At 43.6% G+C, this 16,256-nt stretch overlaps 1 protein-coding gene across 1 annotated transcript in view; it reads left to right on the top strand.

Moving 5' to 3' along the window:
* Nucleotides 1-16,256, top strand: part of doc2b (double C2-like domains, beta) — a 324,284-nt gene that overhangs the window by 240,241 nt on the left and 67,787 nt on the right. Inside the window, exon 12 of the mRNA XM_084178089.1 lies at nucleotides 3,881-3,990. Within this exon, the coding sequence (XP_084034215.1) occupies nucleotides 3,881-3,990 (110 nt within the window). The remainder of the gene's footprint in view (nucleotides 1-3,880; nucleotides 3,991-16,256) is intronic.

Genomic DNA, 16,256 nt, shown 5'->3' on the forward strand with positions numbered 1-16,256 from the left:
TAATGGGCCATTCTAAATCTAAACTAATTTTACATATTAGTAAAGACAAGATTAAATTGAGAAAAGTCTGCTGGGTAAAAATATGATCACTTGGTGAGATAACAGCTTGTGTGCAGCCTGAGGCAAAGAACAGAGCACAATTTTTTCAAATCCTATAGTTGCATTATGCAGCCCATATATGTTTTGATTTCTATGACATTCTAAGATTTTTATCTTTCACAACTAAAGTTGCCAAATAACTCTAAATCTAGCATATAGGACCTGGTTCAAATGATCACTTTTACGCTAAACATAGCCACTTCATATTTGCACTCGCTCCGGAATGGGGAAAATATTGTTTCTATTTTATTCAGCAAAGTTCAATTATATTCTTCTTACTACTGAACAAAAATAGAAATGCAACATGTAAAGTGTTGGTCCCATGTTTCACGAGCTGAAATAAGACCCCAAAAATGTTCTATACGCACAAAAGGCTTTTTTCTTTCAAATGTTGTGCACACATTTGTTTACATCCCTGTTAGTGAGCATTTCTCCTTTGCCAAAATAATCCATCCACCTGACAGGTGTGGCATATCAAGAAGCTGATTAAACAGCATGATCATTACACAGGTGCACCTTGTGCTAGGGACAATAAAAGGCCACTCGAAAATGTGCAGTTTTTTCACACAACACAAAGCCACAGATGTCTCATGTTTTGAGGGAGTGTGCAATTGGCATGCTGACTACAGGAATGTCCACCAGAGCTGTTGCCAGATAATTTAATTTTCATTTCTCTACCATAAGCCACCTTATGGCAGTACGTCCAACTGGCCTCACATTTGTAACCACGCCGGCCCAGGACCTCCACATCCGGCTTCTTCACCTGCGGGATCATCTGAGACCAGCCACCCAGACAGCTGATGAAACTATTGACTACAGCTCTACGTTCAACACCATAGTGCCCTCAAAGCTTATCACTAAGCTAAGGACCCTGGGACTAAACACCTCCCTCTGCAACTGGATCCTGGACTTCCTGACGGGCCGCCCCCAGGTGGTAAAGGTAGGCAACAACACATCTGCCACGCTGATCCTCAACATGGGGGCCCCTCAGGGGTACGTGTTTAGTCCACTCCTGTACTCCCTGTTCACCCATGACTGGGTGGCCAAGCATGACTCCAACACCATCATTGAGTTTGCCGATGACACAACGGTGGTAGGCCTGATCACTGACAAAGATGAGACCGCCTATAGGGAGGAAGTCAGAGACCTGGCAGTGTGGTGCCAGGACAACAACCTCTTCCTCAACGTGATCAAGGCAAAGGAGATGATCGTGGACTACAGGAAAAGGAGGGCCGAGCACGCCCACATTCTCATCGACGGGGCTGTAGTGGAGCAGATTGAGAGCTTCAAGTTCCTTGGTGTCCACATCACCAACCAGCTATCATGGTCCAAACACACCAAGACAGTCGTGAAGAGGGCACGACAATGCCTATTCCCCCTCAGGAGACTGAAAAGATTTGGCATGTGTCCTCAGATCCTCAAAACGTTCTACAGCTGCACCATCGAGAGCATCCTGACTGGTTGCATCACCACCTGGTATAGCAACTGCTCGGCCTCTGACCGCAAGGCGCTACAGAGGGTAGTGCGTACGGCCCAGTACATCACTGGGGCCAAGCTTCCTGCCATCCAGGACCTTTATGCCAGGCGGTGTCAGAGGAACCCCCTTATCAATTGCCAAAGACTCCAGCCACCCTAGTCATAGCCTGTTCTCTCTGCTACCGCATGTCAAGCGGTACCGGAGCGCCAAGTCTAGGTCCAAAAGGCTTTTTAACAGCTTCTACCCCCATACTGAACAGCTAATGAAATGGCTACCTGTACTATTTGCATTGACCCCTCCCCCCCCTTTTTCTACGCTGCTACTACTTGCTGTTTATTATCTATGCATAGTCACTTTGCCCCTACCTACATATACAGTGCCTTGCAAAAGTATTCATCCCCCTTTACATTTTTCCTATTTTGTTGCATTACAACCTGTAATTTAAATGGATTTTTATTTGGATTTCATGTAATGGACATACACAAAATAGTCCAAATTGGTGAAGTGAAATAAAAAAACTAACTTGTTTCATAAAATTCTAAAAAATAAATAACGGAAATGTTGTGCGTGCATATGTATTCACCCCCTTTGCTATGAAGCCCCTAAATAAGATCTGGTGCAACCAATTACCTTCAGAAGTCACATAATTAGTTAAATAAAGTCCACCTGTGTGCAATCTAAGTGTCACATGATCTGTCACATGATCTCAGTATATATACACCTGTTCTGAAAGGCCCCAGAGTCTGCAACACCACTAAGCAAGGGGCACCACCAAGCAAGCGGCACCATGAAGACCAAGGAGCTCTCCAAACAGGTCAGGGACAAAGTGCCAAAAGGCATGTGGGAGACTCCCCAAACATATGGAAGAAGGTACTCTAGTCAGATGAGACTAAAATTGAGCTTTTTGGCCATCAAGGAAAACGCTATATCTGGCGCAAACCCAACACCTCTCATCACCCCAAGAACACCATCCCCACAGTGAAGCATGGTGGTGGCAGCATCATGCTGTGGGGATGTTTTTCATCGGCAGGGACTGGGAAACTGGTCAGAATTGAAGGAATGATGGATGGCGCTAAATACAGGGAAATTCTTGAGGGAAACCTGTTTCAGCCTTCCAGAGATTTGAGACTGGGACGGAGGTTCACCATCCAGCAGGACAATGACCCTAAGCATACTGCTAAAGCAACACTCAAGGGGAAACATTTAAATGTCTTGGAATGGCCTAGTCAAAGCCCAGACCTCAATCCAATTGAGAATCTGTGGTATGACTTAAAGATTGCTGTACACCAGCGGAACCCATCCAACTTGAAGGAGCTGGAGCAATTTTGCCTTGAAGAATGGGCAAAAATCCCAGTGGCTAGATGTGCCAAACTAATAGAGACATACCCCAAGAGACTTGCAGCTGTAATTGCTGCAAAAGGTGGCTCTACAAAGTATTGACTTTGGGGGGTTGAATAGTTATGTACGCTCACATTTTTTTTTTTTTTCTTCTTGTTTGTTTTGCAAGAAAAAATATTTTGCATTTTCAAAGTGGTAGGCATGTTGTGTAAATGAAATGATACAAACCCCCAAAAAATCCATTTTAATTCCAGGTTGTAAGGCAACAAAATAGGAAAAATGCCAAGGGGGTGAATACTTTCGCAAGCCAATTACCTCGACTAACCTGTACCCCACACATTGACTCATTACCGGCACCGCCTGTATATAGCCTCGTTATTGTTATTTTATTGTTGCTCTTTTATTTTTTTTTAATATGAGTTTTTTTAGTAAATATTTTCTTAACTCTTATTTTTCGTAAAACTGCATTGTTGGTTAAGGGCTTGTAAGTAAGCATTTCACGGTAAGGTCTACACCTGTTGTATTCGGCGCATGTGACACATTGTTTTTTGTGATGGTGTAGATTAAATGGAGTTATTATACTTTTTTTTAAATGTAGATGCTCCAAACGTGTTTATGTTAATTCACGGTCAATTATGATGAGACCGGTATCATTTTCATGACAATAACCGGCTGACAAAATGTAATGACCACCACAGCCCTATCTGGGGTCGTATATTATGTGTTAGAGCCAGGAGTGTTACCACTCGACCACAGGTTCTGCACGGAAGACCCGACTTCTGTAACATAATAATGACTTCTATTGCGTCATTGTCAGCCTATGATGGAGTGGAGGTCGAAGGTCAATACCTAATCCCAATTTCTTTCTCCCTCTCAATTGCTTTCTCTCTCTTTGTTTGCTCTTGCGCTCTCTCTCTCTCTCTCTCTCTCTCTCACTCTCTCACTCTCTCTCTCTCTGTGTGTCAGGCAAATAAGCTTCGCACCAAGACCCTGCGCAACACCCTCAACCCCGTCTGGAGCGAGACCCTTACCTACTACGGCATCACCGATGAGGATATGGTCCGCAAAACACTCCGGTAATCTTCTTCTCTCTCCATCTTCTAACCCCTAGCCTGCTTACCTTTACATTCAATCATCTTCTAACCCCTAGCCGCTTACCTTTACATTCAATCAAAGCGTTGGGAGTCATTTCAGGGATGCAAGCTGATGAATTGGGTCCATTTGATTTGATTGGGTCCAATTTTGATTGATACCACGGCCAATATTGTGTAGAGGTCAACACGTCTCTAAGCCTAGACACAAAAGGAATCAAGTCCAATTTTGTAAGCCTAAATCTGTTTTATCCATTCATGCAGTCTCCTTTTAATCAACTTCTAATGGTGTCAGGGGCGGGATTGCATGCATAATTCTGTCTAGAGTCAATGACATGTGAAAAAGAGACACTTGTTCCTCAACAGAGTGCAAATCCTCCTTCCTCCTCTGCCTCTCTGTCGCAGTGTTTATCCTGTTAGTGGGGCTTTAATCGTGTTGCTGAGCGCTCTGCAATATCGTAGAGTTCGGGATTTGTTACCCGTGACTTGCCAAGCATTAACTCTTAAAACTGTTTGTGTAATGCCATAGTGTTTTCCATTCCAGGATTCAGTTATTTTGGTGCGGGCTGACTTCTATTCGCTGCACATTTTGTAAACCACCCCATCGTTTGTGTCAGCGGATTGAATGAGTTAGCAGCTGAAGTGTTGGGAGGAAACCAACTGCTTAAGGTGACCATGAGGATGGCAATCTCCTGGGACAGGTGTTTGCTACTTGACAGCTTGAAGTAGGGACGGGGCAAAAGAGGTCTCCCAAGTCCCAACACATAGTCTGTAGGATTATAATTAACTGTCAATCTCCCACAGTTTTTTTGTTGTTGCTAGTATGTCATAATATACGTTTCGCCATTCACCCTGTGATATCAGTCCTGCCATAAAGGAGCATCAGCACTGTGACTCACACACCCACCCTCCATCCTCTAGTCATCAATTGATTATACTCCACTGAACCTCTGTAAAGTGATAGTGATGAATGCAGAGCAGCAGCTCCTGTTTAGCATGGGGTGTGTGTATTCAATAGGAGCAACAGAAGCAAATGGAACCAAACGGGAAGGGACCTACCTGAATTTATCCAACAAGAGTTTTCATAGCAAAACACTTTCTGTTGACTTGTTTAACCCAATGGGAGTTAGCCTGGTCCCAGATCTGTTTGTGCTATCATGCCAACTCCTTGTCATGCCAAGTATGATAGCACAAACAGATCTGGGACCAGGCTAGCTCCCATTGGGTTAAACAAGTCAATGAGTGATGGTGCATGATAATGCCGCCCATCACAAAGGTCATATGGCCATCAGTAGCTCTGAGTTTTATTTATCAGCCTTCATTGTATATGCATTATTGGTTTAGTGATGACCCTGAGGAGTTAATTAGCCATCAATAATGACCATTTCCCAAAAGAAAAAATGGAGGTGTCGTCAATCCTTTTTGTTTGAGCAGTGTATACATAAGCAAAAAAATGGTCAGGGGCCAACGTGTCATGGAGAATATGTACCCTGGACCCAGGTCTGTATGTGCTTTAGCTAACTCCTCTCCTCTCACTATCATTGTTAATATGGCATAACAACATCTATAGTCAGAAGGAGTTGGCTGAGGCACGTGTACTGTACAGCTCTGGGACCAGGTTAGATCAATGTACTCTACATCAGAGTTCCTATGTTCACCCAGGACTTTGTTTCATCCTGTATGAGTTTATCCATATGTTGATATATGTCATCCTTTATTAGGTACAGATGATGCTAGCTCATCTCATTGATTAGATTCCGAGTTTTACCCCCGGGCATTAGAAGACTGTCAATTATTTTCTAATTTCCTTTGAGGCTGTAATGTAACTTTGTCAGGTTGAAACCAATAAAAAATGGATAGCCGACGTCGATAGCTCTCCTCATTTAAGTGCATGATGAGTTACCAATTTGGCGTAAGGCCGTTATCAGCAGTATAGATTCAAACATGGATCACTCCAGTAGTGCATAACTCGGGCACACAATGGAAGGTGATGTAGGCGATATTGTTATTTGGAGACCTCTCCATCGCCCTTTTCGTCCTGGCAGTGTCAGCCAATCAGATACTTTGTTGTTGAACGCGACGTGCCATTCCATAATGGCTGCTGTGGCTACTGCTAGCTAGCATGAGGATGAAAAGGGCAGTTTTCCAGGAAAACAAGCAGTATTTCAATCTTCTCGATGGAGATGTAGCTCAGTTGGTAGAGCATGGCGCTTGCAACGCCAGGGTTGTGGGTTCGTTTCCCACGGGGGGCCAGTATGAAAAATGTATGCACTAACTGTAAGTCGCTCTGGATAAGAGCGTCTGCTAAATGACTAAAATGTAAATGTAATAAAAATAACATTTTGAGTATGGTGGCATATCCCATCACTGCATTGAGGTACGTTTTCTGACCCAAATCTCGCGCTGGCTCCGCGGTGTATTATTGTAAACATGATTGCGTTCCGACCTCAGTGCAGCTCAGTGTAAACAAGCGTAACGGTAGGGTCAGTATCTTCTGGCAATTTGGAAGTTAACCCTGTATTTGTATCAATGCTCATGGGCAGTGGTGATTGACATTTAGAGGCTTGGTTATTTGTTTTAATGAATAGAATGGCCAGAGAGCACGTCCCCTCCCTCCCTGACACTTGCTTCAGAATGCAAGCTATTCACAAAGCATCACTTCTCTACTGTACTCACATCTATATACATGCAAGTCAACGGGGTAATTAGCTGTAGCATTTGATATAGCTGCCACTCGTCAGTGGGACATTCAGACAGCGGTCCAGTGGCAATGGCCTCCAGTGGGAGGGTGGCATTGGGCCCCTCTTTCTGCTAATGTTACACTCAGCAGCTGCTGTGACTAGATCTCACTGGGGCTAAGGCAAGTAACAAACAGAGGCAGCTCTCCAATGCAAAACGGTCAGCAGATTATAATCAAAGCACAGTAAACCTTTTCCTAAAATTTAGGTTGCACACTGATAAACATTACCAGTGGGGAACATTACCTGTAAGTTGTTACGAACTGTTATGAACTGTGTTAAGCTTCAGGTGTGGAGGTAGAGGGTATGAAGCTATGTGATATCAGGTCCATGTATGTGTGTGTGAATGTGTGGCTCTACATTTGTGTGCATGTGTTTGTGCGTCACGTGAGTGCATGTGTGTGAGAGACGGGTAGATACGGAGGGAGACAACGAGACATAGAGAGAAGGGGATAGATAGACCATGTCTGTGTGAATGTAGTGTGTTGATTAGGGAGGGCCCACCTGATGATTCACGAGGCGTTCACACTACAGCCTTTCTTTAGAATTTCTCTGCCTGTTGCCATGGAAACTACCATCTCCTTTATACCGGCCTCGCCTTCGAGGGCCACCCTTGTCCTTCATGTAAATAAATACTAAACAATAAAAGATAACCAGACAGAAAAGTCTAACCATGTGATAACTTCCAGTATGGCGATAAATCATTTGCTGATTCAGAATGCCTCGGCTCTCCCTGGCCGATTGGTTTCCATGAAACCAAATCTCTCTCAGCTCGCCGTTGATATCAGAGTGATAAAACTGGATTGTTATGTCTGGCTCTCACACCTTCCAACCCAATAGCCTGTTCTTGACAGTGTGCATCGATCAGAGTAGATTGGAAATTAAAAAGAAGGGAACATAAATGAAGAATAGGGGATTGCCGTGGTGAGGCAGAGGAGTGGATGCAGGGTAGGTGGCACTTACCCTCCTCCTCAGGGACCATTTTTAATTAATTTTTTATTAAAAGGAAATGGAATGTTTTTGGCCCTAGGGTTTTACCTCTTTAGAGTCTGCCACCCCCATTACTCCTCAGTGCACCCAAATCAAAGTTCAAGAGGAGAGTTCACCAGGAGACATCTTAGGAATCGATCAGCTTCGCATTTCGTATAGTTGACCCTTCGAAAAAAAGCGATGCATATTGCAGATTGGGTTCAGCTGTTGTTGAGTAGTAGTTTGCTGTAGGTTAAGCAGTGACCACAAGACGTGACAAAAGAGAACAGATCAACTTTAGTTAGCTTCCAGGTGCCTTATCGTGTAACTCCCCAAGAAGCAATGGAATGGTTACGTTGATCCCTGGGAAAAATAGTACACTATGTAGGGAATTTTCCTGGCTACCCAGACTCCTTGCTACGGCCAAACGCTACGCCATGCCCACATATGTTAGTTTCTTCTCCGCAATGAGTCTGGATCTGGGTACCTCCCTGACGATTTCTAGAACACAAACACATTCTAACCGTTCTGATTGGTTACAGAAACCGATGGAGCTGGGCCAGAGCCAGAACATGTGGGTAAAGCGGCGTTTTGAAAATCTGTCTTTAGCTTTGATACTCTGATTGGTTAGAGATGATCCAATCACTGATGACTTTGTTTTGTACAAAACCCCTCATTTTGACATCACCACAAACGACTAAAGTATGTACCGAACAGTGACACAGTTTGAGTCGTCAGGCAAGTAGGGAATAGAGTTGGTGGCATTTCAGACACAGCCCTAGTCTTGGCCTGTTAGCTTGTCTGGATTCATAAGTGTGCCACTACCACCTCCAGCAATGTGCAACCTTTCTGTTGTGCTTTGATTAGAGAATTTACCTGTTAGCGGTGTGTCCGTCAGCTCGCTACAGCCAGCTCCAGGCAGAGATGGCCCATATCCAACTCTCTCCAGGAACCCTCAGGAGTTAGTCGTAAACCTAAAAAGAAAGCCCAAATCACCACTGCCTGCAAAAGTTCCCCAGACAAAAAAGGGTAAAATAGCACAGTAAAACGTCAGTCAAAATGATAAGGGCCGAAAATGTGACTGAACTAATATCACACTGTTCTTGATTCCCCTGACCACTACAATTACAGTATTCTACGCTCTACCTCCGGTGTCTTTTAGACATGGGACCCATTACAAGTGGATCGATCCCACATGATTCTCCTTATCAGACTCATACTCTGCCAACACACGGCTTGTGTCCTCAGAAGGCTCCGATCAGGGGTGCCGTTTCGTTCCTGCACCAAAAACCCTTTGGCCGCGGCCGTGCAGTTGAGTAGATTTACTGTGCCACGGGCAGCCGCGCAATGGGATTATGTCATCTCGTTTACAGATTTATCTGAATTGTCAACAGAGATGGCTAGCATGCCCCGGCGCTTATTGATTCCTACTGAGTTATATCAGAGAGGACCAAGTGCTCTCAGATTTGGGGTTTCATATTTGTGGTCAACTGGTCGTCCATCAGTCTGTGTTCGACTAAGCGATCCATACATTAGCCTATTAGGCCAGGCGATAGAACACATAATGACAGAGAATGATGCTCTCTCAAGTCCAAATTGAAATCCCTCTATGTTTCTAAATAACAGGAGGATATTTTTTCAGGTTCGGAGTGTTCTGAATATCGTTTGAAAGAGGCATTTAAGAATACAGTATGGCGCATGTAAAGCTTTTGATTTGTACCATCCATTTGGCTGTACTATGACCTGGTAGCAATGGAACCCATTTCTTCTGAAGCGTTGCCAATCAAACCACCTTCAAATGATTTCAGTTACTCCATCAACCATAATGAAAAGAAAAAGGCTAAATGAACCATACCAGCTATAACAGCGTGTTTCACTCGAGCTGGGTAAGTGGAGGTAATCGATCGGAGTTAAGTTAGATGTATGAAGCAGCAGTCTGAGAGCAAAGGAACATACTGTACTGTACTGTACTCAGTCCTACCAAATGGGAGAGATGAGGCAAAGGCCCTGCTCCTTAGAAACATTATGAGACACTGAGATAACCGCAGAGGTTCAGGCCACACACTGCATTAACCTCAGCCTCATCTGACAGCTTCCCAGTCATCCATTGCTCTACTCACTCTCTCTTCCCGAGTGCCAAGAGTGAACAACTGAACATCAGAGTGGCGCTTTAATAGTGGGGTCGGTGAGGCACGGCACGCAGAAACTGCTAACAGCAAGAAAAGTTAGAGTGAGTGTGTGTGAGAGTGAAAGAGACAGAGAGAAAGACGGCAGACCACCGGATCCTCCTCTAACACCTATGACAGCTATCTTTATGGCACAGTTGTCTGCCTGACTGCTCCTCATTCAAAGTTCTTGATTTGATAAATAGCCCTTTTATAGTGCAGTATGTAAGGTTCGGAGTGTTCTGAATATCGTTTGAAAGAGGCATTTAAGAATACAGTATGGCGCATGTAAAGCTTTTGATTTGTACCATCCATTTGGCTGTACTATGACCTGGTAGCAATGGAACCCATTTCTTCTGAAGCGTTGCCAATCAAACCACCTTCAAATGATTTCAGTTACTCCATCAACCATAATGAAAAGAAAAAGGCTAAATGAACCATACCAGCTATAACAGCGTGTTTCACTCGAGCTGGGTAAGTGGAGGTAATCGATCGGAGTTAAGTTAGATGTATGAAGCAGCAGTCTGAGAGCAAAGGAACATACTGTACTGTACTGTACTCAGTCCTACCAAATGGGAGAGATGAGGCAAAGGCCCTGCTCCTTAGAAACATTATGAGACACTGAGATAACCGCAGAGGTTCAGGCCACACACTGCATTAACCTCAGCCTCATCTGACAGCTTCCCAGTCATCCATTGCTCTACTCACTCTCTCTTCCCGAGTGCCAAGAGTGAACAACTGAACATCAGAGTGGCGCTTTAATAGTGGGGTCGGTGAGGCACGGCACGCAGAAACTGCTAACAGCAAGAAAAGTTAGAGTGAGTGTGTGTGAGAGTGAAAGAGACAGAGAGAAAGACGGCAGACCACCGGATCCTCCTCTAACACCTATGACAGCTATCTTTATGGCACAGTTGTCTGCCTGACTGCTCCTCATTCAAAGTTCTTGATTTGATAAATAGCCCTTTTATAGTGCAGTATGTAAGAAGGATGTGCAGAGTCTGCACATTGCAAGATAGTGTGCTACAAGTTGAACTAGTGTGGGCTAAAGCCAGGCTGCAGTACAGCGTGGGGGCAGTTCATCAATAGCCTTTCCCAAAAAGAATGAAAAGGCTATGGTCAACTTCATGATTCTACAGAATCGAAGAGGTACTTCAGTCATAAAGCCTGTCTTCTAGTGTTGAATCTGCCACCCTAAGGCTGCGTTTACACAGGCAGCCCAATTCTGATATTTCTTTCACTAATTGGTCTTTTGACCAATCAGATCAGCTCCGAAAAAGATCTGATGTGAAAAGATCTGATGTGATTGGTCAAAAGACCAATTAGTGTAAAAAAAGATTAGAATTGGGCTACCTGTGTAAACGCAGCCTGTTTTTTCTGAAGGGTCTTCATTTCTATTCAGTTCTCCACAAGGCCAACATGCGTGATTCTCCAGTCCAGGACTGAGTTAGTGTTCTTAATTAATATAATTTGCGGTGATTAAGTATAATGAGACACTTGTGTTGTTAAGTTGCAGCTCATCCGTGAAGAGTTGTGTGTTTGTGTTTCCCCCTTTTGTCCCCCGTGTGTAGTTCACTATATAGGGAATGTGGTGCCATTTGGTACTCAGACACTGTAATGATCTTCTGTTCACTAGTCCCAGGCAGCGGATTGGAGTGTCTGGACTGACCCTCAGTCCCACCAACGATTTACTCATTATGTTTGCCTGTGGCAATTTATATGTTAATTGTGTCACAATGATAAGCTTGCTTTAGCCTAGTTTTCAGCATGGATAGACAGATATGTACGCTATGTGCGCGAACCTTGGGAGTGGTGAATGATGGCTTGGTTTCAAGGCTCTGTTGAGCAGGGCTTCATCTTCAATGAACCCAACATTACCCATTAAGGTCCATGGTTTGCTCCATTTGAGATAGACATTCAAATGGGTCTTGTTTGGTAGCGGGGACTGTTGCTCGAGTCAGCTGTGGGACGTCCTCAAGCAGTGAAGGTGAACAATAGGTCCACTGAATGTTACACCTTCTTAGTAGTAGGAGATGGCATCACATTTTGCACCGTCGGATTTGGTATTCAAACCTCCTGCGAGCTGGTTGCACGTCTGTCTCTAACCTCTAGTCTAGGCCACCTGCCATCCGTTGTAGGATATAGTTGTATGTTCTACTTAGCCAATTTTGTCCCGATTGATCCTGATTGCTCTGTGAAACATAAGCTTTCACCAATCATATCAAACAAAATGGTTTCTCACTCACTGACCTCTGCGTAATAGGTTAATGTGTTGTATTTGATAGACTCACATCTTCCAAAGATATACATTTCACTGTGTGTGCGTGCGTGCGACATGCATGCAAAGAGAGGCAGGGGGGATGCTAGTGAACAGGCTGAGGCACGACTCCTATTTAGATTAATGTCCTTTCTCTTTTTGGTCATTTATTCTTGGCAAAGAAAATAGAGGCCCACAACTGCTGACAGCACCAAACAGAGATTGCTGAATTCAGTTAATTTCAAAACACTGTAGAGAGCAACCCCACACACATATACTCGTGGTGCTATGGTCAGATGACATGAAAATAGAGCTCTCTGGCCATGTACACCAGTGGTGGTTTTGGCGTCTAAAGAAGAATGCAGAAAATAACCTCACACCTATTGTAAAATATGGTGGTGGATCTTTGATGTTATGGGCTATTTTGCTTCCACTGGTCTTGGGGCCCTTGTTAAGGTCAATGGCATCATGAACTTTACCAAGTACCGGGAAATGTCACCACCTTCCGGAGACATTTGAAACCCCACCTCTTTAAGGAATACCTGGGATAGGATAAAGGAATCCTTCTACCCCCCCCCCCCCCCCCAATTGTAAAGTGGTTATCCCACTGGCTATAGGGTGAACGCACCAATTTGTGAGTCGCTCTGGCTAAGAGCGTCTGCTAAATGACGTTAATGTGCCCTTGAGCAAGGCACTTAACCCTAATTGCTCCTGTAAGTCGCTCTGGATAAGAGCGTCTGCTAAATGACTAAAATGTAAATGTAAATGTAAATGTTTTACAAAAACCTGGTCTTCCAGCAAGATAATAACCCCAAGCACTAATCAAAATCCACAAAGAAATGGTTAATTGACCACAAAATCAACATTTTGCAATGGCCATCTCAGTCTCCGGACTTGAACCCCATTGAAAACCTGTGCTTTGAATTGAAGAGGGCAGTCCACAAGCGCAGACAAAGGATATCAAGGATCTGGAAATATTCTGTATGGAGGAATGGTCTAAGTTCACCCCAATATGTTCTCCAATCTCATAAAACACTGTAGAAAAAGGCTGTGTCGTTATCCTCGCAAGGGGAGGGTGCTAGAGTATTGAAAACAGGGGTGGCAATAATTCTTTAGATTTTTGTATTACTTGATAAACAAAATCTATTTCTCTGAGCAATTGTATTAGTGTAAAATAATGTCATTTCCCTTTTTTCTTGCATACAAATTGCTCAGTATTTGTATGATTTATTTTATACAGTATGTTTTGCTAATCTTGATCAATAATTCTGGACCTGGCTGTATATATGTAAAATTCAGAGAAGGCTGAAATGTAGGAGAATCACAGCTGTGGCATGGATCATGGATGGGGGCTGCCCTCTCGTTCCCTCTGGGGCTGTCCATGGCTCGCTCCCGTCAGGACGTTATGGAGATGGATGAGTGGGGTGCCGGGAGCCGGGCAGGCTGGGAAATGGGAGCGAGGGTGCGAACGGAACGAGGAAGAGCGGGCCTGCTTATCCTGTCACCGAGGAGGAGAGGAGAGCTGAGGTGTGACAGCTGGATTAGGCCTACAGGGGAGATGGCTGTGTGTGTCACCGTTTCTCTCTCCTCTCAATCTCTCGCTCACTCCCTCCATCCCCTCACCACAATCCCATATCTCACACACTGTGAGCAAGCTGGCTACAGCTGGGCAGGCTTGTCACTGGCTGGTGGCAGGAGTATTAAAACTATCCAATAGAGTCCAGATGTGATTTGACATCTACTGTACTAATGTTTGGTGCCGTTTGTGATCTTTTGGACATGTTTTTGTTTTTATTGTTTTTGTGACAACACATTTTACATTGAATATTTGGTGGCATCAATTTAGTTACACACTGTCATTGCCAATGTAGCGGACATGAGTCGGTCATGGTTGCTCATGGTGACGTGATGAGGTAGCACCACCTGCGACTTCAAAATCAGTGTCAGCCCTCGGCCCAATAGGGAATTTCCTCTTGGTCTAACAGTTAAGACGTTGGTTTCTCTTGTGGGAGACCCGTGTTCACATCCCGCCCGTGACACCAATCTCTCAGAAATGTGATGACAGAAACAAAAGTGCAACATTGTTACTGATTTGTTTCGCAATTTAAGTTGAATAGCGGAGGTGCATAGAGATGGCAGATCCCATGCACTTACCTCAATTTCCTCATTTGCTAAGTTTGGCGTGTTGTACATTGCTCTCCGTTACTCTTTTTTTGTATCGTCATTAGCAGAGTATACATCCCAATTTTAGCTCCAAGATGTTGGCAATAAAAAAATATGTATATATAGTAGATTGTGCTGATTTATTGCCGCATTGAACCATGTCGCGTGCCGTAGTTTAAAAACTCTATGAATAGTGCTAAAACAATGTCCTCATATCTGAATTCTGCCATCTTTATGCATGTTCGCCATTGAGGATTCACAAATATAACCAAGTTTGAGTTGGCATTGTCTACCTCCAGCTCATCAGATAGAGGTGGGGCGGGGCACAATGACTCACTGTTAGTCATCATCAATTATTGGAGTAAAACATCTAGTCATAGCTGTGGTTACCTGATAGAGGTGCATTGCTCCCAAACACAAAATGTATTAGATTGAGAGAGATCTGTTTTCCTCTCTGGGACATTTGTCCGTGTACTGTAGGGCATTATTAATCACATGTTTTTCTCTAAATGAGATGTCACCTGGAACAGGTGTGATTTTAGAGAAAGAGAAGTTGATGTGATTGTAAACTGCTGGCATGTTTAGTACTGGTTCTGTTTTATTTTTTTATTTTATTTTTTTCAAATAATTATAAAACATTGCACACACAACCCTATTATTCTCAACTTTTATTCAACCAAAACATTGTTTGATTGATTTTCCCATGGATAAATCTCACTCAAAAAAGACACATCAAAATGTGTATGGTTAAACTCTTAATGATGTATCTAAAAGAATAAATGTAAGATTTTTTAAAAGCTGACCTGAATTATGTTTCCTCTTTCATTCCAATTCATAGCCCTATAATGTGTCTAAGTGTATTGTTCTCTGTTTTCTAATCCAACTCCAATACAAGAATTATCCACCATTTCCCATGTTAAATGGCATTGACATTGTGCCACTGCAGTCAAAGGTAGTTTGTGGTAATGAATCTGCTCCGGGGTGAAGTTTCCCCAGGTTCAGATCTAGGATCAATTTCCCTCCCTCAATCCTAACCTTAACCATCTGTGGGGGAAATGCAAAACTGACCCAAGATCAGTGTCTAGGGCCAACTTACACCAATTTGTCCTCAACCTAAATGTTCTCTGTAAGTCTTAGCTATTGAACTGGAATGAGTAGTTGATGATCATGTCAATTGGTCAATACTTGGTTAAGGATGAATGGGAGGGCCACTCTAGCAGGTTGACATGTAAATGGATAGGCAGTGTCGAGCGTGATACATGGGCCAAAGCTAGATCCACAGACCTAAGCCCAGTTCCGTTTCTTCCCCCTAAGTGGGCCCCCTAAAAACGGTGCACTCGTTCAGTCCACCTAAAGGGTTTAAAACCATTGGGATGGTGTATGAATTTGCTAAAGGGAGTTTCCACTATCTCAATCCATTCATTTTACATCCACAAAGGTGAGTGCACACTTTGGGGAGAAGGGGGGTAAACGCATTTGGGCTCTAGTCCTGGATCTCTCATCGTGTTTGAGAACTAAGGGTTCTAAACCCCCATGTTATTTACAAGGTTTGTTGTTTATTCATCAAAACACAGAACTACAGACCTTTCAGCTTCAGTCACGATTTTAAGCATGCTGGGCTCCCAAACAGCTCTGCACTTCATCGCTAACATTTTGAGAAGATAATGACTGGTGTTTTCTCATTTCGATCCACCCAAAGCTGTAAACAAGGTCATAGAAACCCACTCTGACAAAGGAAAAGGCACTCATTATTGAATGCAAAGCACATCCCATGTGGCTTTTTGCTAATAGAATCAGCTTCCACTTTGATAACTCATCGTAATTGGCCAAACACGGTCCTCACTCCTGTTTTAGGTGTTACCTAATTGGCGTGTCATTAACCTTGCTCAATAGCATTGTTTTCCATAAACTGTCAGAGTAATTAATGTAATTGAAAATTAGTGATAATAGAACTGTGAAAAT

The sequence above is a fragment of the Coregonus lavaretus genome, assembly GCF_964263955.1.
Source record: "Coregonus lavaretus genome assembly, chromosome: 15".
Classification (NCBI taxonomy): Eukaryota; Metazoa; Chordata; class Actinopteri; order Salmoniformes; family Salmonidae; genus Coregonus; species Coregonus lavaretus.